At 39.6% G+C, this 21,881-nt stretch overlaps 1 protein-coding gene across 1 annotated transcript in view; it reads left to right on the forward strand.

Moving 5' to 3' along the window:
- Positions 1-21,881, forward strand: part of LOC121917406 (carbohydrate sulfotransferase 9-like) — a 73,007-nt gene that overhangs the window by 49,776 nt on the left and 1,350 nt on the right. Inside the window, exon 2 of the mRNA XM_042443343.1 lies at positions 13,727-13,764. Within this exon, the coding sequence (XP_042299277.1) occupies positions 13,727-13,764 (38 nt within the window). The remainder of the gene's footprint in view (positions 1-13,726; positions 13,765-21,881) is intronic.

Genomic DNA, 21,881 nt, shown 5'->3' on the forward strand with positions numbered 1-21,881 from the left:
CCCTAGCCAGTTTGGCCAACTATCAGGAATTCCGGGAGCTGAAGTCTAAAACATATGGAGGACCAAAGTTTGGGAACCACTACTCTAGTCTATATGGTACCTCTGTTCCCAATCTTTTTACTCTCGAGGAAACTTTGAAGTAATTTTCAGGTCTCAGGGAAGCCCTGCAGAGAAACATTGGTCTGCACACTGCCTTGATTGGTTTCACAGAGGCAGCAGAGAACTTGGTGTCCCCTAGGGATTTTACACTACAGATACCATAGTTCCTCATTGCTGGATGTGCTGTCCCATGGGTTATAGGAGCTATAGTCCAAGATACCAGCCGGTTATCCATGGAGTAGGGACTGAATCTGGAGGATTCTGCTTGTGTAGTGTATACTCAGCTGTTGAGCTATGGAAGCTGGATCAAGATCTGAAGGGAGAAAACAACCAATGTACTAGGAAGAAATTCTCTAAATGGGTCAAGTCCAATTCAGGGTCTAAACTGTGGCAAATCTTTCCTTGGTTGGACTGCCTGACGGTCAAAAACTGCAAGGAGTAATAATTGAGGGAGAGCCTTTCAGCATGAGCTTGAGGTGTTAACCATGAGATATGGAAAATAGGGAGGGGTGGAGCATCACCAAATATGCAGTTCTCCTGAAGTGTGTTTTCCACACTATTTTTTAAAGTACTCTTCTTGAATATAAATTCTCAATTTTTCACAAGTTATTTTCCCCCAAAGAACAGACATCTGTTGTAATTATCATCTTCTTCCTTATTCCTTTTGAACTTTAGGATGTAAAGCATTCATGAGTGACCTTTAACAAATTATTTCCAATAAATGCAGCTGGGATCTAAATACAAACCTTGAAAGGTCATAATCCAACTATGCAAAATGCAGATAAAATTATTCCCTTCCTCTGGCAGCATTTGACGTCTGAAGGTCTTTGTAGGGTGTTGGTCCAATCATTATCATTTAAATTCTTGCATTAGAAATAAATAGATCTAAAGATGATGGTCCAAATTAGTTTGCTTCCACTTTCCAGCAATAAGCCATATTTCTCTACAAATAAGATGCTTTATAGAATGCTCCTTCATTAGAAAAAAAAATTCGGTGGAACTGTAGAGAAGAAAGCATTTTTATCTCCTATTCACTGGACTGAATATTTAGTGCCTGCTTGTTAAGGCATTAATTAGGAGACTTATTTATGTTAGCTTGCTGTTTTCCTACAAATCTAATCTCAAACCAGTTAAAGCTCAATGTGGGCTTCAACAAGTGTGCAGTCTGGGTCCATGTTTATTCACTTTTATGAAGTTTATTTTTATTGTTATTAATTATAATGGCTGGTTTTCTCACTAACCTTTGCAATTTTGTCACATTTTGTCACTTCAAGTACCAGTGCTGAAGGAAAAGTAGAGTTTACATGAAATAATAATAATCAGCTTTTCTAGATAATAAATTAAATAGCATTAACATAATGATTCTCTAAGAAGGCATGTTACTTCTTTTTTCACTCTGTTTTTAACTGATGTATTTTGTATTTTTAATGGACTGTACACTGTCTGGAGAATTTTGATCGGGGGAAGTTTAAAAGAATCATTTGGTCAGTGAATAGAATACGAAAGGCATTTTTAATTGCTTCTCTTTATAATTGCAGGGCATATGGGAAGAAATGCATGGTATGTAAGGTCTAAGGAACTACAGAGTTCCTAGAATAGCAAGGCATTAGTGAAGGAAGCAGGAAAAGTTTAGACTGAGCTCATTCTTTTTAAAGAGTACATGAACATTTCTACATTTTAGTATCGAGGAAAGCACTCAACCCCTCCATGAATTAAAACAGGCCTCTACAGATAATCACCAAATGGCCTGAAGACAGAAGGAATGAAGGAACACATTTGTGCTGTTTGCTAGTTCTGATTTCACAGGTATCATTCATTGGGGGGACACTTATACAACCACAGTTTAGACAGCACATGCCACTGCAATGGAAGTTTGTCCTTGGGGTCAGAGAACCACAATCTCCTGCTGATCAGATTGGAATGTTTTGGTCTTCCACACTATGATTAGAATTCCAGGTTAAGAGCCATGCCATCATATAGATTCCTGGGTGATGCATTCAGAATCCTCAGCCAAAGAGCTCTAGTGTCTTACCAAATTAGAACCCCAGAAATTCAAGAGATGCAGCCATGGTCGTTAAAGTGGAACAAAGTATTATAATTATGTAGCATGAAAAGCCAAGAAAAATGTCCCTAATTAAATTTATTACTCAAGTAGAAGGGTGGGAGAGGGGCCTTATAGCCATTCTTATAAACCTCAGTCTTTTCATACTCCCAGGACTGCCCTGTCTGGTCCAAAAAAGGAGGTGAATTGCCTCTTTTGGAAATTTCCAGAAGTGGCAATTCAGTTTTTGTATAGGTTCTCCCCCTACCCATGCACTGTTTACCATTTTGATTTTTTTTTCAAAGCCAGAAATGGACATATGACTATTTCTGGGTTTTCATTTTCTATGCATCCTCCAGAACATTTCAGAAGCAACAAATCCATCCCCTAAACCACTGCAGTTGCCCACCATGCCCTAGAATGTGTTTTTGCTTTTCAAAAAAATTAATTTTCTACTCTTTTTGAGTGAACTGCAAGACACATTATGACACTGAATTAAAATCATCCCACAAGCCCCCCAAATTAAAACATAATCTCTATGGCAAAAATAATTCAGATTACTCATGCATTCAGTATCTAGGTATATAGAACAATTTCTTCAAGAGAGTTAAAATTAAGAAATTAGGTGCATGCCATATATATAATTCATGCATGCACATGCATGTACACATGCACACATGTGCACACACACACACACACACACATGAATCGCCTCAGGATTACAGTATTTAGAAGGCAGAGCTGCCCTGACTGTTGTTGGATAGGCCTGTATGAGACTAGGCTACTGCTAGTCAAACTACTAGCGGAGAAGGTTTCTTTATGCCACAACTAGCAGTAGTAAATTGAAAGGGCAGCTTGTCTCCCTCCTGCTGCTCATTTTTCCACATTGTTTTATTGGCAGTCTGACAGATTTTATTTCTGAAATGAATTAGCTGAACATTAAGCATCCCAAGGAGGTTTCATTTTGGGTCTGTGTTTTCAAAGCTGCTGCCAACAATCTCAAGTTTCCACTAGCTTGCAGTATGTCATAGATGCTACTCCTTCAGAGATTCATGCTAAATTCATTATAATATCTATCAACATAAGAAAAGCCCAGCTACATCAGAAAAAAGGCTGTAACTAGTCAAACTTTCTGTTCACATAGTGGCCAAACAGAGATCTACAGGAAAACCACAAGAAGGATGTACGTGCAGTTGCCACCCTCACTTACCATGGAGGCATACTGGAGATGGTAACACAGACATCCAGACAGTAGTCACTGGTGATTGTGGCCTCCATACCCATCTTGTGGCAGTGAATTCCTCTGTGTTCCATGTCAAGACATTTTATCTGTCTTGAAACTCTTGAAGTTCCTTTTCTCAGTTGTGGAGTTCTGAATCTCCTTAAGTTCAGCTTCAGTGGATGATCACAAGTTCTTGTATTTTGAGAGAAGGAGGAATGCTTTTTCCTGCAGACTTTTGCAACACTGTGCGTAATTTTATCACCTTATCTATCTATTTTCTAGACTCAGGGCCCATTCACACTATACAAATATAGTGTTATATCCCAGTAGAAGCAGGACAATTGGGAGACGGGACTTCCAGGCAGGACTTCCGGGGCTAGGGAAGCACATGCACAGGCCAGAGAAACGGCCATTCGGGTGGGAGAAATGGCCACATGGGCTGGAGAAATACCCACCCATCATCCGCCTGGGCCAGAGACACCCCCCTCCAAGTCCCAGAGCTGCACCCATGCAGGCCCAAGGAACACCTTCAGGGGCGGGGGCCAACCAAGTGTCATCCCCCCTCATTTGGGGTGTCGCCCCTCTTTTGCAATGTCACCCACTGCGATGTCTGCGATGTCACCTGGCCGACACACCCCGCACCCTCCCAGTGACATCCCTGCTATATCCTGCTTGAACTGCCACACGTCCATCCTATGGATTTGGGGGTCTGCAGTTTGGAGAGGCATTACAATTCTATGTCTGATAATTCATAATGTCCTTCCCTAAACTGCCAATCCCATGATTCTGTGGAATTTTGCAATAGCAATTAAAATGGAAGATAGCACTATAACTGTGGAGTGTGAATGGTCACTAATGGGACCATTTTGGTTACCCTTTTCCCCCACCACTGCAATATATGTTTTCAACAAAATAGCCTGGAGAAATCTGGAGAAAAAACATGTGACATATACAAAGGAGGAAGGGATGGGGAGGAAAAAAAGGAATGTAGCAGCACCTTCAAGTCTAAATGGTTTTTTTTATATAATCATACAGTTGGACAAGGCAAGGGCCATCCAGTCCAACTCCCTGATATGCAGGAATACACAATCAAAGCACTCCAGACAGATGGCCATCCAGCCTCTGTTTAAAAACCTCCAAAGAAGGAGACTCCACCACACTCTGAGGGAGTATGTTCCACTGTCAAAATCTCTTACCATCAGGAAGATCTTCCTAATGTTATGGTAGAATTTCTTTTCCTGTTTTTATTTTAGCATGAGCATTTATGGATATAAACCCACTTCTTTAGATGTTGTATAAAGTGATATTAAAGCCTTAGGTTATAAAGCATATTTTTACAGTTTTGGGAGTGGAAAAGATTGTAATCAGGGTCCTGTTACATTTTATCCCAGGTCTGCAACTCTATAAATATGTTTTGTAACCAGAGGCTTTAATATTACTTTGCACAGTAGCTGAATAAGTGGGTTTATCTCAGCAACAGCCCATGTTGTTACTAAAGGTGCTGCTACATTCCCTTTTGATATCTGCCCTTCCCTTCATCTTTATTATGCTGCAGTCTGTGTTCTGACCACTCTTTTGCTCTCATCAGAACTTTACACAGTATTCCGTATGTGGTTGTACCAACCATCTGTATAAAGCAATATGGTATTGGCAGTTTTATTTAAATATTTCACAGTTGTGTCCAAAAAAAAAGGAGACCCCCCCCCTTTTTTTTTTCATAGCAGCCATAAACTTTGGATTAACATTTTTATCAAGACATCTACCACAGTTCCAAGGTCCGTTTCTTGGTCAGTCACTGCCAGCTTAGGCTGACATCCTGTTTTAAAACCAACAGGAAGTTAATCTGTTCTGGCATAGTTACACAGAGCAAAGTGATGGCATCTCTGGAAGTAGATTTGTAGCTTCCCAGCCATTCTGGTATCCATTCCAGTCATGGGATGGGAAGAAGGCAAAGCTGTTTCCACCGTCTTGTATAAGATGGTATTTGACACCTTCTTATTTGAGTTCTAAATGGTACAAGAACCACTGTCACCAGGAGTTACACAAACATAATACCCTAAGAGGATTCCGGCCTCCAATCTCATCAGTGTATGTGTGAAGTTGAGATTTTATGTGACAATATTTATTACATTAGCCCTGCTTTCATTAATTCTAAATTTGCTGCCCATTTCCCTCAGTTATAAGAGATTCTTTTGCAGTTATTTTCAGTCCATTCTTGTTCATTGCCTTAACTATTTTAGTGACACAAGCAAATTTGATCACAAATCTACTCATCCCTAACTCTGCGTCATTTATGTTCTAGTCTTAATTGTTTTGATACCAAAAGTACTTCCATGGAATACACCTAGAGAAGCTCTCATAGGATGGACATTTGGATCTGTATTCCTGTTTGTGCTTACTGTAGCTGAAACAGATGTATGACTGAGGAAAACTGTTATCTCTTAACTAAAAGAGTAAAAAGTTTACAAGGAGATGGTTCCCAGGAGCAGAAGGGGAAACCTCATCCTTCAGAAGACAATCTGTCAAGAACTGTGCAGTTCCACAAATTAATCTTCTGTAAGTTAAACAGCATGACTTTATTTCAGGAGTTCCAGAGATGTTACCAGGAAAACATCTTAAACAGAACTTGGTATCACCTTTCACATACAACATTACAATGACTCATACTCCTGCCCATAATTGTGGCAAGGTAAGGCTGATTTCGCTACTCCCATAACATTAAAGCTGCTTTCAATTTTTCCAGTACTTCCCCCTCCCTCTTTACTCACTGCTAGCTGAAAAGTCAAAGCTCACAGTAGAAAAATTCCTGCCACATGCAGCTAGCATTCCAACCTTCTTGGTCTTCTTCAGTGATAACCAACCTTAACTTTCTCACCACACAGTTAACAGCAATACCACTAATCATCTTTAAAGCATATGCTCAAACAGTATACTATATAACATATGAATGAAAATACATAACTACATGTATACCAGGCATCTTATTCAATATACAGTCGCCCTTCATATCCACAGGGGTTCAGTTCTGTTCGATTCAATGCCAAATTCTATGAGACCTCAAGATCTCATTGTCTTCAGTGGCAGCTCCATGGATAGCAAGCCTGTGGATATCAAGAACTGTATCTTGTAAATTGGGGGAGGGGGGGTAAGACTGGAATGGATGATCGAAAGGTATCTAGTGAATTGATGCAACTCAGAAATGTCCTGGATTCTATCCAACAGTGTTATATGGCTACTACAAAGCCATGTCTCATGCAAATCCCATTTTCATTCTCACATAGGTGTCAAATCCATTTTGGTGATGAAATTTGATTCTGATTCCACAAGCAACTGCACATTCATGGCAACTTTGTTAGGCTTGGTGTTTCTTCAGCTACCGTTGATGTACTACTACTTCCTCCAGCACTTGGACAACTGCTGGCAGAACCCAACCCTCCTGGACATTTTTTCTGCTGGCCTATTGTTGGATGCAACTTATCACTCACAGCTCAGTCTCTTAGACACAATAATATGTCAGCTCTCTTGATTTATGTACATATAAACTATGTTTGAATGTTATTCTGTTTAACCAAACCAGAAGCCAGTGTGAATTTTGGCTCAAATTTCAGTTTTCCTTTTTCATTCACAGAAGCATTAATGAATGTGTACTCCTAAATTGTATTCACAAGAGATCCTCTTTGTCACACTGAAGAGAACATCTTATTTTGTCCTTGTTTGTATTATTTATAATGACTTCATTAGTCAGAAGCTCAGAGTGGACACGTGGGTTAGCACAAGATATTTGGCTGCATTAGCTTCTGCAAATGTTTATGTTCCCAGGGTTCTTTGAACCTCCTAGGAACAGCTCTGCATCCTTATTAGAGACTGACAATTAAAGGACTGTTTTCATATCAAAAGTAATCACCAAAAATTAGCCAGGGAAGGACATAGAATGCGGTGAGAAATCAGTTGCTCTAGAATGTCCAACTTTCCTTCATTTGGTCCAATCAGTATCAACTTAGGGTCCATTTTTATGTTTAACACTGCCAGCATAACTGGTGAATTGGCACTATGACAGTTTGCTTGGATTATGCAATATTAAAGAAAAAGTAATTACTGTATTGTGGGACCTTCTCATCATACCCAGTTGTACAATTAGAACACAAGGTTTTGTTAATAAACATGATGAGGCTATGATGCATTCTAAAACATTTGCAGAGGTGGCATGCTTAAACAAAGTTTTCTCTTTTTAAGAAAAGTATATTGCAATGAAGAAGAAAAAATTGACCAGTTAATAATGGTTCACTGTTTAGTGAGTTGAAGAGATTCCTTGGTCTACCAGCTTATATACTCCTTAACCAAAACAATAATAAAAATAAAAATATATTAAAATGAAACCCTTGCCCAAAGGCAAAGAAACCATTACTTAAGGCTACTCTTACTATTCTGGGAGGACTGGAAGTCATGCCCTATCACAATTTGCTTAGGGAGCTGGCTATGTTTAGCCTGGAAAAGAAATGGCTAAGAGGTGACATGATAGCCATGATTAAATATTTGAAAGAGTATCAAACTGAGGATGGAGCAAGCTCGTTTTCTGCTTCTTCAGAGACAAGGACACATAGCAGTGGATTTAAACTGCAAGAAAAGAGATTCCACCAAAACATAAGGAAGATTTTCCTGATCATAAGAGCTGTTTGTCAGTGGAATATGCTGCCTTGGACTGTGGTGGAGTCTCCTTTCTTGAAGGTTTTTAAACTTAGGCTGGATGGCCATCTGCTGGGAGTGCTTTGACTGTGTATTCCTGCACGGCAGGAGGTTGGACTGGGTGGCCCTTGGGATCTCTTCCAACTCATAATTTTCTATTATTCTATTCAGACTTCAGTGTAATGAGTAAATGCTTTCAAAGCAGTAGAGGTGCAAACAACACCTGCCTTGGTCAGGCTTCACCTGGAATACTGTGTTCTGGGTACCACAATTTAAAAAGGATTTAGACAAGTTGGAGCATGTCCAGAGAAGGCCGACCAAAATGGTGAAAGGGCTGGAAACCATGCCCTGTGTGAAGAGACTTAGGGAGCTGGGTATGTTTAGCCTGGAGAAGAGACGGTTAAGAGGGGACATGATAGTCCTGTTTAAATGGTTGAAGGTGTGTCATACTGAGGATGGAGCAAGTTTGTTTTCTGCAGCTCCAGAAAATGGGGCCCAGAGCAATGCATTCAAACTGCAGGAAAAGAGATTCAGCTAAACATTAGGAAGAACTTTGATAATGGTGTCAATAGAAATATTCTGAAGAAACTCCCCTTGGTAAGAAAGCTTTAGGGTACTGACCTTTTTGCCAATGAAATTGCCAAATGTCTTACCAGAATTCTGTTGTTTCATTGTTAGTTTGAGGTAGGTACCATAAATTTGATAATCCAATTTACATTTGTAGCCATCTCTGTAAATACGTGGAATGGGAGGCCACATGCACAAGCTCAGTTTCCCCTCTGGGCTGTCTTTAGAAACTCATTGATGTCACTTCCTTCCTCCATCAGCAAGTGAGTTTTTCTTTAATTCTCAGCCCCAGCTGTCTATGCTGTCAACACAAAGTTATTAAAATTCCTTTAAAGTGAATCAAAATAGCCTAAAAACAAATGTACTAGGAAGCAGGAAAGCATCAGTATTCAAAGTCCACAAACCTTTGAGCAAAATACGAGTTGATCCAACTAGAGATTGCAAACATTGGTCTTTCCTAGCATCTTGTACATCATTAAAGGATGCTTAAAACACACACTCCTCAATCTTTTATTACTAAAAACAAAAATAGCAAGAGAAGGAGCCTTATTTGGTTGTTTTTTTAAAAAAAAATAGCCTCAGGATGTGATTTCAATTGTCACAATGAGGTTCTCAGTGAACACAGCACTCCCTACTGAAAGTCTGCCTAAATAATGTTTAATTTTCCTTCTCCAAGCAAAAGTAACACTTGTATCTACAAAACAAAACAGTACACCATTATGCAGGAAGTAATTACCATAAAGAGTCAATCCTCTGTCATAGCTTAAAGCAGTAAGTTTTCTTGTTTTTTATTTTTTTTATTTATTTTTAGGAAGATAGTTATTGTAAAAGATCATTAGACAAGTTTTCACTTTAAAGTCTACCTGTACCAGAATAGTTACTTATGTTATGATTCTAAACAACTGACTTGGAAATAAGTGACTTGAAAACTTAAATCCAAATTTCAAGCCCTCTGTAATTCAGAGAACAATTATGAGTTGGCAGCTTAGCATCATGGCTGCATGCTCATGTTATGTTTCATGGCTAACAATAGAAAGCCATTATGTATGTGATTCTATATAGAAAATTGGGTTTAAATAAAAAAAAACTTTCACTTTTTTTAACCACCACTCCTTGTCATTAGGTTATTTCTTTCTGAACAAAAAACAGTGTTTTATAAGTTCTGAGTCTTCCCCTCAGCTTTTATCTGTGTCACAATCTGATGACTTGTAGGGTAGAGTGGGAGGTAGTGTTATCACAAGGAGTGCATCCATACTGTAGAAATAATTCAGTTTGACACTACTTTAACTGCCATGATTCCAGCCTACACAGTCCTGGGATTTGTAGTTTTGTGAACACCAATACTCTTTGGCAGAGAAGGCTAAAGTTCTTGTACAATGATAAATCCTAGCATTCCATAGGACAGAGCTAAGCATTTAAATTGGTACCAAACTGTGTTATTTCTGCAGTGCAAATGCACCCAAGATAAACCAATGAACTTCACAGCTGACTTGGAAATTTAACATCTTGGCATTTCTTGTCTGATTTTCTAAGCACTACACCAAACTGAAGCTCATATATTTCAAAGAAGGAGTCACTTATTGTCTTACTGCATGGGGCTATTCACCCATCTGGTACAATACTATCTAACATAATAATAATAATAATAATAATAATAATAATAATAATAATAATAATAATAATAATACTTATTTGTTTATTTATTGACAGTAGTTCTCCAAGCAGAGATCTTTCTACACTAGAAAGGGATCCAGGAAGTGAACCTAGCATCTTGTGTATGCAAAGCTGTTCCACTGTGGTTAGGCAGTGGGTTATCTGTTTGCAATGGCCGGAGCTAGTGCCAATTTTTTCCCACCCATATGGGAAGTATTGGTGCCAATTTTTTCCCACCCATATGGGAAGTATTGGAGAAGACCTCATCACATATAGAGATATTGAATATGTAGGTTTGAATATAGTGATGATTTGCTCCAGTGTGTGTACAAAGTGCATATAGGCTGTTTTTTCCTAAATGCACAGAGGCATGTAGTCAGAAATCTTCAGCTTCTGCCAGAATAACAAGGCATTTCTTGAGGGCAGAGAGGTTTATGGCAAATATCATCTGATTAGGTAAATGCACAAAGAACTGAGATATCAACAGACATAGGGAACTCTGTGGAAGGGATGTTAATTTCACAGTTCCCTATGAAGGTATCATGACAGCAATATATTTGAATAGCACATGCTCAAGAAATGGAGGTATCCACAAATGTAATGACATTACACCTTATGAAGAGGTTAGCACCTTTGAATCAGATGGGGAAAATACATGTTTCTATCCTCCCCCCCCCTTCTATTTGATAAGTCTATTTGTCTCCTTGCAAAGACAAACTGCAGTTCTGTAAACAGGAAAGCAAATCTTCAACCTTCTATATTTGAACAAGAACAAAAGTGAGAGCATTTGTCAATGTCTTTAAACCTGCCAGTTTGATAGTTTGCCTCATGTGGCTCCACAGCAGTCCCTCTAGCTACACAAATTGTGACACTGACAAGCAGTAAAGGGAGTGCCATCCACACATCCTTGCCCCAGAAATCTGTGATTGATGAAGTTCGACTGAAATTCCCACAAACGACGTGAAAGCCTTTCAGTAGTGAGGGTAATGTAGTGCACATGAAAAGCAAAAAATATCCCTTTGTTGCCTTAATTTTCAGTGTGTTCTACCTTCTTTTAAACTGTGTAATAGGGGAACAAAGGATTTTAGTCTAGCTCTATCTTACTTCTTCTAAGTGACCCTGCTGGCTTTCTCTTGTCATTTCTGATTAGAAGAAAAAGATCCTTGTATCTGTCAAAACATTTTCCTATCTTACCTGCCTCAAATGAGGCACAGACATTTTCTATTATTATTGTTGAAATATAAGTTGTAAAAGAATATACAATTAAATCTCCTTTCCTATAAAAGGCTCAATTACAACTCATATCAACACTTCAGCAGAGGAAATGTTTCATGACTTCACTCTTTACAGTAAATGGCTAAAAAAACTTATTTTGTGTCTGCTTCGACTGCAAAAGGTAGCTTCTGGGAGCATCCTGTATTGAAAGAGGAATGCAATGGTTAAGATATGGCTTGTTTAGAGAATGCCCTTTGTGAAAATTCCTTATATTGTAAAATGTTAAATACTGTGCAATTGGTAGTCATAGTATTTCAAACCAGCTTCAGGGCGGGATACGGAGTAGAGACTGCCATGGTCACCTTAGTCAGTGATCTCCGTCTGGGCATCGACAGGGTAGTGTGACCCTGTTGGTGCTCTTGAACATCTCAGTGGGCTTCGATACTATAGACCATGATATCCTTCTGGAACACCTGAGGGAGTTAGGTATTAGAGGCACTGCGCTCCAGTGGTTCCATTCCTACCTCTCGGGCAGATTCCAGATGGTGATGCTAGGGGACAGCTGCTCTTCAAAAAGAGAGCTGATATCTGGCGTCCCTCAGGGCGCCATCCTGTCCCCCATGTTGTTTAACATTTACATGAAGCCGCTGGGTGAGATCATCCGGAGACATGGGACGTGGTGTTATCAGTATGCTGATGACACCCAAATCTACTTCTCTATGACCCAAACTACAGCAGACTAAGAATGGCATCTCTCCTCTGGATGCCTGTCTTGGGTCAGTAATGGGCTGGATGAGGGAAAACAAACTCAAGCTGAATCCAGAAAAAACGGAGGTACTTGAGATAGGTACCTCAAGTCTGGGGAAGGAGATTTGCCTACCAGTTCTGGACGGGCTCACACTTCCCCTAAAGGATGAAGTTCGCAGTTGGGGAGTATTCCTGGATTCATCTCTACAATTATCTCAAGTGGAAGCAATGGCCAGGAGTGCTAGGTACCAACTTTGGTTGATATGCCAACTGCATCCCTACCTAGACCAAAAGGACCTTCAAGCAGTGGTACATGCACTGGTAATCTCTCATTTTGATTTCTGTAACACGCTCTACATGGGGCTACCCTTGTACCAAGTTTGGAAGCTTCAATAGGTTCAAAATGTGGCAGCTAGATTGGTTACCAGTTCATCCAGGTTTGACTACATAACACCTGTTTTAAAATCTCTTCGCTGGCTGCCAATTAGCTTCCAGATGCAGTACAAGGTGTTGGTCATTACCTTTGAAGCCCTACATGGCTTGGATCCGAGTTACTTGCGGGAACGCCCCACAATCTCAGAACAACTGGGAAGAATCTATTAGAACATCAACCAACCAGATTTGTAATGACTTCCCAAAGAGCTTTCACTGTGGCTGCTCCAAAATTATGGAATAGTCTCCTGGAAGAGATCCATTTTATTGCCTCCTTGGAAACCTTCAAGAGGGCACTTAAGACGGATCTCTTCCAGCAAGCTTACCCACTTGACCTCGTGTAAGAAATACTGTTCCACTTTCTGATCACTGTATAACTGTATTGTATTGCTGTATGACAATGAGCTAGGTTTAATGTAATTATTTTTAATGTATTTTATTGATGTCTTCTTATATGTATTTTGTGGGTTGTAATCCCACCTCGAACCATTCAGGAGAGGCAGGAAAATATAAATGAATTATCATTATCATTATTATTATTATTATTATTATTTTGTATTTAATAAGATAATATACTTTAATCCTCAAGGAAGAGTTTTTAAAGGAGTCTATACAGTGTGCAGAATGATGATTGTCAAAGTGGTCAGGGACAGGTCTCCTATAAATATTAAGTCTAATTGCTTTATTATTTTTCTTACTATAATTGAATGGATATTTTAAGGGCTACTTAGCATTGCTCACAATTACAGCTTGACTGTTCTCATAGACTGACCATGAACTGGAGCCAAGTTTGTTGAACTTAGGTCTTGCTAAAATCAGCCGGGCAAATTGGTTGTGACTTAAGTTCAATTGAGTTCAGTGAGAACTAAATTCAACTATATTATCCCAGATCCAATCCCATATGCAAACAGTATTTTAACATTCAGTATAGGCTGGAAACCTTATTCCAAAATGTCGGTATAATTTGGATGTTTTTTTGCAATACTCTTATACTTTGTTTGACAGTGTTTTTTCCTAACCATTAACAATGATGTGCACTAATGGTTATTTTTAATTTTCTCTTTCAGTTTCTGAAGAAAAAATACAACCGCAAACAATTAATCAGGTATTTTAATGATTTTACCTTTCTTTGAATTGCACAGTTCTTAAGATGACTGAGCATGGATTGAACATTTAGGACAAAATGCATTTGGGAATGTATATAGAGACATGTTTTTCTTTGCATATACAACTTTCCTTATCTTAAAAGATGCACACACAAATTAAACAACCCCAGTTAAAAAATAAAAGTGGGAACACCGAACATTTTGGATGAAAATAGGCAGTAGAGAAGCAATCCTATCTAGTCCAGAGAAGGGACCAGAAGGAATCAATTATAAGACTGGAGATGGGGTTCACTTACAGGGACAGAACTATATGTAACACAGGAAGTGTCTGAAAACCTAGGTATTTTTCCCCTCAATTAGAACAATTTTTGAAACATTTAGATCTAAATCCAAGGTAACTTTAGCAGGTAACTTGCTTAAGAATGCTATAGATTTTTCCACCTATATGAACATAATGCCTTTATTCTTGTGGTCAATGGACACATTTGTGTAACTCGCTTCATAATGGGTTGTCCAGCCACTTGCATAACTGGAAACGGTATTGGATTCCAGTCTTCCACATAGTTCAGAACTAGTGCCTATGTGCCCATTATTTGCATTAGCAGAATGTCACCACTGGATACTGGATTTATTAATAGCAGTGCAACTATTTTGGTTGAAAATGTCAGGTAAAACAAATTAATTTAGAGTTTCTCAAAACAAAAGGTTTTCTGATTTGTTTATTATTTCAAAGCTGGAATTATTCCATTTCCACTTTTTTAATATTGACCATATGGGCTTAGAGACAAGAAGACCCTTGCTGAAATTGTTGGGTTGAGTTAGTTGCTTCTGCATGTTTCTCACTGAGTATTTTGAACCATGGGATCTGCAATGTTACAGAACAAAATGGTCCCTATCCATGGTCTTTATCCATTGAAATTGATGGGGCTAAAATTAGTTGCTAATAGCTTGCCTTGTTAAATTCAGTGAGACCTAATTGTCGCTAGCTTTCTCTAAATTCGGCCCAAGAGCTTCATGCACTTAAATAAGTATGTATAGCAGCAGGAAGGAATAGAATGAATTTTCTTAAAACTTCATGGAGCCTAGCCCTAATTTAGTACTATGAGTTGGCTGACAAAGATTCGGGATTCCTCAATCTTCACATACTGTTTTCATTCTAGATGGAAAGACAATCGAGAAGCTAATCAGTAGTTTAACAAGAACTGGCAAATGCAATTAAATATGAATTTCCTTTATGCAGATTATTTATTTATTTATTTAATTTATGCCTTACTCTTCAGCTACAAAGGCTCACAAAGACGTTTACAAATTATTACCCTGTGCCCAGGTTTCTGATCTAAATAAAACACCATGATACACAAGGAAAAGGGAATGGCAGTGGGAGAGAGGAATAACTCCAGCAGACCTGCCTCTTCTTCTCTCCCTCAGAGGCAAGGGCAGCAGCAGTTGGGAGAGAGGGAGGGCCTCTCATTTGCTTCAGAGTCTAGACATGGTGGAACTTGCCTACCATTCTTCTCTGCCCTACTGCCTACACAGATCATTTTGTTGAACTGGATTAGGCATAGTTCCTCATTTCATGAAGAGGTATTTTTTCAGATTTTATTTCTGAAACTTAGGCCTCATTCCCACTACCTTTTAAACCGGATCGCATATTGGTTTGAACCGATTCAAAAGACCCTGGTTCCCGCTTAAACTGAATCGCTGAAGCAATTCTGAGAGGGGGGCCATATGGTAGACTCATTTAACCTGTGTCCTTTTGATGCTTATGTTTTCCGCGTCTTTTTTGATAAATCGATTCTGCAAGTGTGAACCAGAAGCAGATTGGAATCAATTTAAATTTGCTCTTCGGCCGGCTGGAGCGAGTCCATTTTTAATCAATTCATCCATGAATGTGAACCATAAGTGGATTATTTAGAGGGGGGGGGAATGCAATCGGGACAAATGTAGTGGGAACCACACTCCGCTGTCAAATTGATTCATTGATCCATTGATCCATTGATTTATCTGTAAGTGGGAATGAGGTCATAGCTCACATATAGCCTATTTGTTTTCATGCAGAAGATCCCAATACGCACCCCAGCATATCTGGGCAGAGCTGGTTATACAGCTTGAGCATCCCTAATCTAAAAAACTGAAATCCTCCAAAATCCAAATCGTTTGTTCATTGACATGATTCCACAACCAGACTTGATCTCATATGATGCCTCTAGAGAGCCCACCAGCCACCGATTTCTGCCTTAAAGATCATAAATGTTGTGCTCCCGCTTGTTCATTTGCAAGACAGAATTGGACAGCTGGTGGGCTCTCTGAAGGCAGAGAAACCTGAAAAATCCATACCTGGCAGCGGGGGCTAGCCACTGCCTCCATTGCTGCCCTAGGACCACTTCTTGGACTGGCTACACTAGATCCTGGGTCTCATCTCCAAGATATCTCATTATGCATATGCAAATATTCAAAAATCCCAGGCATTTTGGATAAGGGATACCTGGACAGTTAGTTGAAGAAATGGTCCGGCTGTTATGAGGCAACTTTCTTATGTCCTGACATTTGATTGTTGCTGGTTTCTTTAAGTACCCAGCTTTCCCCTTCAGGGGTCTAAAAGCGGTTTCCAGAGATGAGCAAGAGTATCAGAGAATCACTACTGGCTTCCAATTTGTTTTTCTGTTTATATAGAAAGCATTAAAATAGAACCAAACACCTGTCACTTGCATCAATATAAATAGGCACCAAGATACCTTTTTTAGTTTATTTTTTTATCTTTCTCCTGCTCATCAGTAGATTATATAAGACAAAGCATTTAACAGAGCCCAGTCTGCTCCATATGAATATTAGCTGTGATGGCCAGTACAGTGTAGTGGTTTGAGTGCTGGACTCTGGAAACCAGAGTTCAAATCCTTGCTCGGCCATGGAAACCCACTGGGTGTCTTTGGACAAGTTATATTCTCTTAGCCTCAGAGGAAGGCAAAGGAAAAACCCCTCTGAACAAATCTCATCAAGAAACCCCAATATAGGTTTACCCTGGGGTTACCATTGGTCAAAAATGACTTGAAGGAACACAGCAACAAATGGTTGCTCAAGAATTTAGACATCAATAAGTTTTCAAAACACACACACCTTCTTGTCCCTAAAGGAGAATAGCATATAGTGATGTGGAAATAGTTATATTCAATATGTAGGACAATAATTAAATATAAGATTCATCTTTAAAATTCATGATTAAAAACTGCCTGGATAGGTCTGCCAGAGGAGATAGGTCTTCAAATGTGTTTTATATTACAACAGCTGGTTTAGCTATTGGATCTCTTCCAGCTAGTCATTGCACAATCTTGGGGTGGCCGATGAGAAGGTTTTCTGAGTAATGGCTGCCAGTCAGATTCTTGCAAGCTGTAGCAACTGCCCCTCCAGAGGACCTCAGTGTTCGGGGCAGATTGTACGAGAGAAGGCAATCCTGTAGATAAAAGTTCATCGGTAACAGCAGCACACAATCTGATTAAACATAAGACATAACAGTAACATGTAGGGTGATCTAAGTCTAAGACATATTGCTTACATTTTGCACTATGGTTAATTAAAACAGAACAAAATAAAAGGCATTATAAAGCAGTCATATACACAGTGATAACATTTTAATTATATATATAAATAAATAAAATAAATAAAACGTATTATTATTATTATTATTAATTGACATAAGACTCCCTTACTCTGAACAGCAAATTCAGCAGTTATCTTTATAATATATTTTTGCTCATCATTTAATAATTTAAAATATAACCAATATGCTAGCAGGTTTATTGTCAACTGAAATTTCTTAAACAAAGCTTGCCTCAGAACTTCATACAATTTAGAAAACTTGGGCCCGTTACAGACGGGCACTTTAGTATGCGCTCCGCACGTGCTAGGGTTAAAAAGGGGCATCCTTTCCGGACGCCCCCAACCCTAGGACGCGCGGAGCGCGCACAAAATGGCAGCGGCTGTTCCACATGGCCACCACCATGAGGATGTCACGACCGCGCCGCCTCTATACAGGGCGGCACGGAAGTGACGTCCTCGCTCCGCGCCAGGGCATCTAGTGCGCCCTTAGCGCGGAGCAAGAAGGAGCTCCATTTCAGAGCTCCTTCCTGGTTTGGTCCACTGGGTGCAGCCTTCACACAGCTGCGCCCAGAGGACCAAAGGGGCCAAGCGGCCCCTTTCTCCTCCTCCCCACTGCCCCAGGGTGTCCTTGGGGCTTGAAGCCCCAGGAACACCCCTTTTCAGGCTGCGGGGAAGCGGCATTTTGCCACTTCCCCGCAGCCTGAAAAGCAGCGGATCGGGGCCTCAGCGGCTGCCGTTCTGAGACCCCGATACACCGGGGAAAGGGGCGGGTACAGCCTACCCCAAATGGGTGGTCTGTAACCCGCCATTAAGTGATATGCTGAGGCGGCAGTTTTGTACCCACTTGCCTGAGAGTAAAGCCCATTGTTTCTATGTAGCCATTATAGGATTACAGCATTAATTTTCTGCTTTTCTCAAATTACAAATATGTAACTGATTTTCAAATCTAGTGTTATTTAGTCTCCAGCAAATCACCATAATCTAAAATATGTACATAATAAAGCAGATTCTCAGCTTGTGATTGTTGGAGAAATACTGAGAGCATATAGGACAGAGGGGGAGAATCACATGGTCCTCCAGATGTGGTTGACCTCCAACTCCCATAATCTCTGGTTGGCATAACCAGTGGCAAGGCATGATGGGAATTGCAGTTCAACACATCTGAAAGCCACGATTTCCACCTCTGATGTAGGCATCTACTTACTAGCAGCCTGTGTTCTAAGCAAGTGCTGGGGCTTTCTCTGTAGCCCTGGTACAATAAAATTACTTCCCCTTGCTCCGACTGCAAGTCTCCAGTACATTCAATCAATCCCTTCTTTGTACATTTGTACATTTAATGCTAAGGTGTCAGGGACTTTGTAAGCATGTTTGGCTCAACATACAGATCTTCACATGATCAGACTTTAGCACTAAAGATGTGAAGCGCTTTCACTTTAGCTCTCAAAAGTGCAAGGAAATACCCATGTTGTGACCTTTCCTCCTCCCTCCAACCACACAACCCCTGTATTGCCCAGCAGGACTGGATTATGAGCATATCAGTATCCACAATAAGTTTGTGCCTGCTGCCCTTTATCAGTACTGATCCAGCCTTGCATTTCCCCTTAACACAGTTAACAAAGTATACAAGGGTCATTCAATAAATACTTAGCCTACAAAAGAAAAACGAAAATTTTGGAAAAGTGGCAATTTATTTTTCAACATAGTCTCCTTTTAGCTCGATACACTTGGCCCAGCGATGCTCCAACTTTTTCAACCCGTCCGAAAAATATGTTTTCCTGAGGTCTGCAAAATACTTATATGAAAAGAGAGAGAAATTAAGGCAATAAAAGCCTTTGTAAAAAGGAGCTTCACTGTCAGGGGCTGTGTTGACTGAGGTATGTCTGTACTATCATTAACATTTGCACTATAGAAAAATTAAGTGCAGAAACCATGAAATATCAGAAATAGCACTTGGCATAATGTAATCTTTGCTTTGCAACATCAATTTCTTTTGGGGTCTTTCTCATGCCACTCCTCATCCACTGAGTGCTACCCTCTTGACTGATGATTTCTCTCTGAGAGCTGGAAGGGGAACAGTTTCAAGGCACTCCTGCTGTGTTTGTCAGTTGAACCTGGGGAAAGCTACCTAAGGCACTTGTGAGAAGCTCCACTGATCTTGTTCTAGCAAAAAAAAAAGTCACTCCTGTCATAATAGTTCAACATCTGTTGAACATCTGTTTGCTGCAAGTATATCTTCTACTACTCAGGTAGCTGCTTTAGAAGTCCTTTGGTCACTTTCTGTTACCTCTCCCCAATACCCTCAGGGATAACTTTGAACTTTAGTCAGGAGTCCCAGCTTATTCAAATTTTCCCTCAATAATAGCTATCCCCTGGCTTTTTACATCTCTTCTCTTGTTCAGAGGTATTTTACTGCACTACAATATTATATTCGATATTCAGATTTTGGAAGGATTATTTCTTGGACTGCGATCCTCAGACTCACCCAGCCAGCAGTGGCCAGCAGTGGCATCCCTTCCAACTATCCTGATTTCACAAGGACAGTCTCAATTAATTTGCTATCATCCCATATTTTCAGTTGCTTCTAAAATGGCACAGTTTCTCTCTCCTCCTCCCATTTTACCTCTTTATCCTCAATTTGAGTATCTATAAAGAATTTCTGTAAGTGCAAAAGTAATTGCAATTAGTCAACTCAACAGGGGAAGAGGAGAAGACAGGAGAGCAGAGGAGAGAAGAGAACAGAGGCTTATTCTTCCAAGAAGGTGGAGGCAAATGCAAACTGTTGTAGCCTCTCCTAGTTTGTATATTCTTTTTCATGAATATAGCCATCTTGATGTTGCTTTGCCATACATGTCTCAGTTTTCATCCATGAAATGCTGGAGGGTATGGCAGTGGCCAAGCCCTTAATATAATCTGATTGAAACCATTCAAGCTCTGAATATAATAATGTAGTATTCTTGCTTCATCAGCAAATCTGAATTTTTCTTCTTTGTTGGATTATTGTTAATGTTGGTAGTAAATGTTCCTTTCTTTGTCCTCAAGGTCAGCCCTTCTTTTGTCTTTTTGGAATGCAGGGACTACAAATATTAGCCATTACTCTAATGGGAGCCAATATCAAACAGTAACAAATATTCCCTCAGATTCCTGTTTACCATTTTTATACCTACAAAACCAAGGTTGTATATTAAGGTTGAAGAAAGTGTAACCTTGTAAGCCACATGGTGCCCCTCCTGGTCATTTTTGCAGATCCTGGCCCTTCCCTTCTGCACACACACATACCCACACACTGGATTTTGCCCCCCCCCAAAAAAAAACCCACATTTTTAAACTTTTGCTAAAAATAAAAATGTAAGAAAAACTATTTATGCTGGAAGTAAACAGCCAGTTAATTCCTGTTAATTAAAGGTCTTTCCTCAGCCTAAAGCAGCCGGGAAGTCCAACTAATGTGATAAAAATGATACCCACTTTTTAATTTAAACACTGAAAAAAGGTTTAGAAAAATTCTGAGGGTAGGGAGAATGGCCTTCTGGTTTCCTGCAGGAAGCCAATCCAAGCCCCCAGATCCTAAACAAAAAAACAAACAGCTTCATTTATATACCGCTTCATACTGAACTAACAGTGTCTAAGCGGTTTACAACTGTAAGCTAATTGCCCCAACAAGCTGGGTACTCATTTTAGCGACCTTGGAAGGATGCAAGCCTGAGTCAAGTTTGAGCCCTTTTACTGGTATTGAACTCACAACCTTGTGGTTTTGAGTGAGTGGTGGCAGTACAGGCATTTAACCACTGTGCCACCAGGGCTCCTACTGTGCCACCAGGGTTCCTAGATGTTCCTGGTCCCTGATGTATTTGAGAATTTGCCAGTGGAGGCAACACCAATGAAGTATACAAATAAAAATGCCAAATAAAATATGTCTTTACGATGCTACATGCCTTTGTTGTTTTGCTTTTCTCAATTTGTTTACTTGTTTGGATTGTTTGTTTGTTTTCAGCAACAGGTTTACATGGCCTGGCCACTCCCATGGAAAGAATATTTCACCTTTTACAAGCTGCAATTGTCTCCTGATTTCATTTTTATGAGAAATTGGATTATTTAAGGCTTCCTTAGCGAAAGTTAAGAGGCAGATATTAGCACGCTTAGCTTGACCTTCCAAGAGCAGCAAGTGTAGTTCTCTGTGGCACCCCATTTATAGAAAACTGCACCTTCGAGGCCCAGTTGGTGTCACCACTGGCATCATTCCGGTGCCAAGTAAAAACATGCCTTTTCACTAAAACCTTCAGGGTATAACTGATTTCATCCAAATCTGCATATGTGCATACTTTAATTGCCTTAACTGGTTCAGTTGATTTGAAACTGTCTTATTTGAATTTCTGAAATTATTTAATATGTTTTTAGTTTTTATGTTGATTTTTATTGTTCCCAGCTGTTTTAAACCATTTTAAACTGTTTCTATTGTATACCTCCCTAAAATCTTTGAATATAGGACAGGATATAAATATTTTAATAAAATGAAGTAAATAAATGT

Source organism: Sceloporus undulatus, unplaced genomic scaffold, assembly GCF_019175285.1.
Source record: "Sceloporus undulatus isolate JIND9_A2432 ecotype Alabama unplaced genomic scaffold, SceUnd_v1.1 scaffold_17, whole genome shotgun sequence".
In the NCBI taxonomy this organism is placed as follows: Eukaryota; Metazoa; Chordata; class Lepidosauria; order Squamata; family Phrynosomatidae; genus Sceloporus; species Sceloporus undulatus.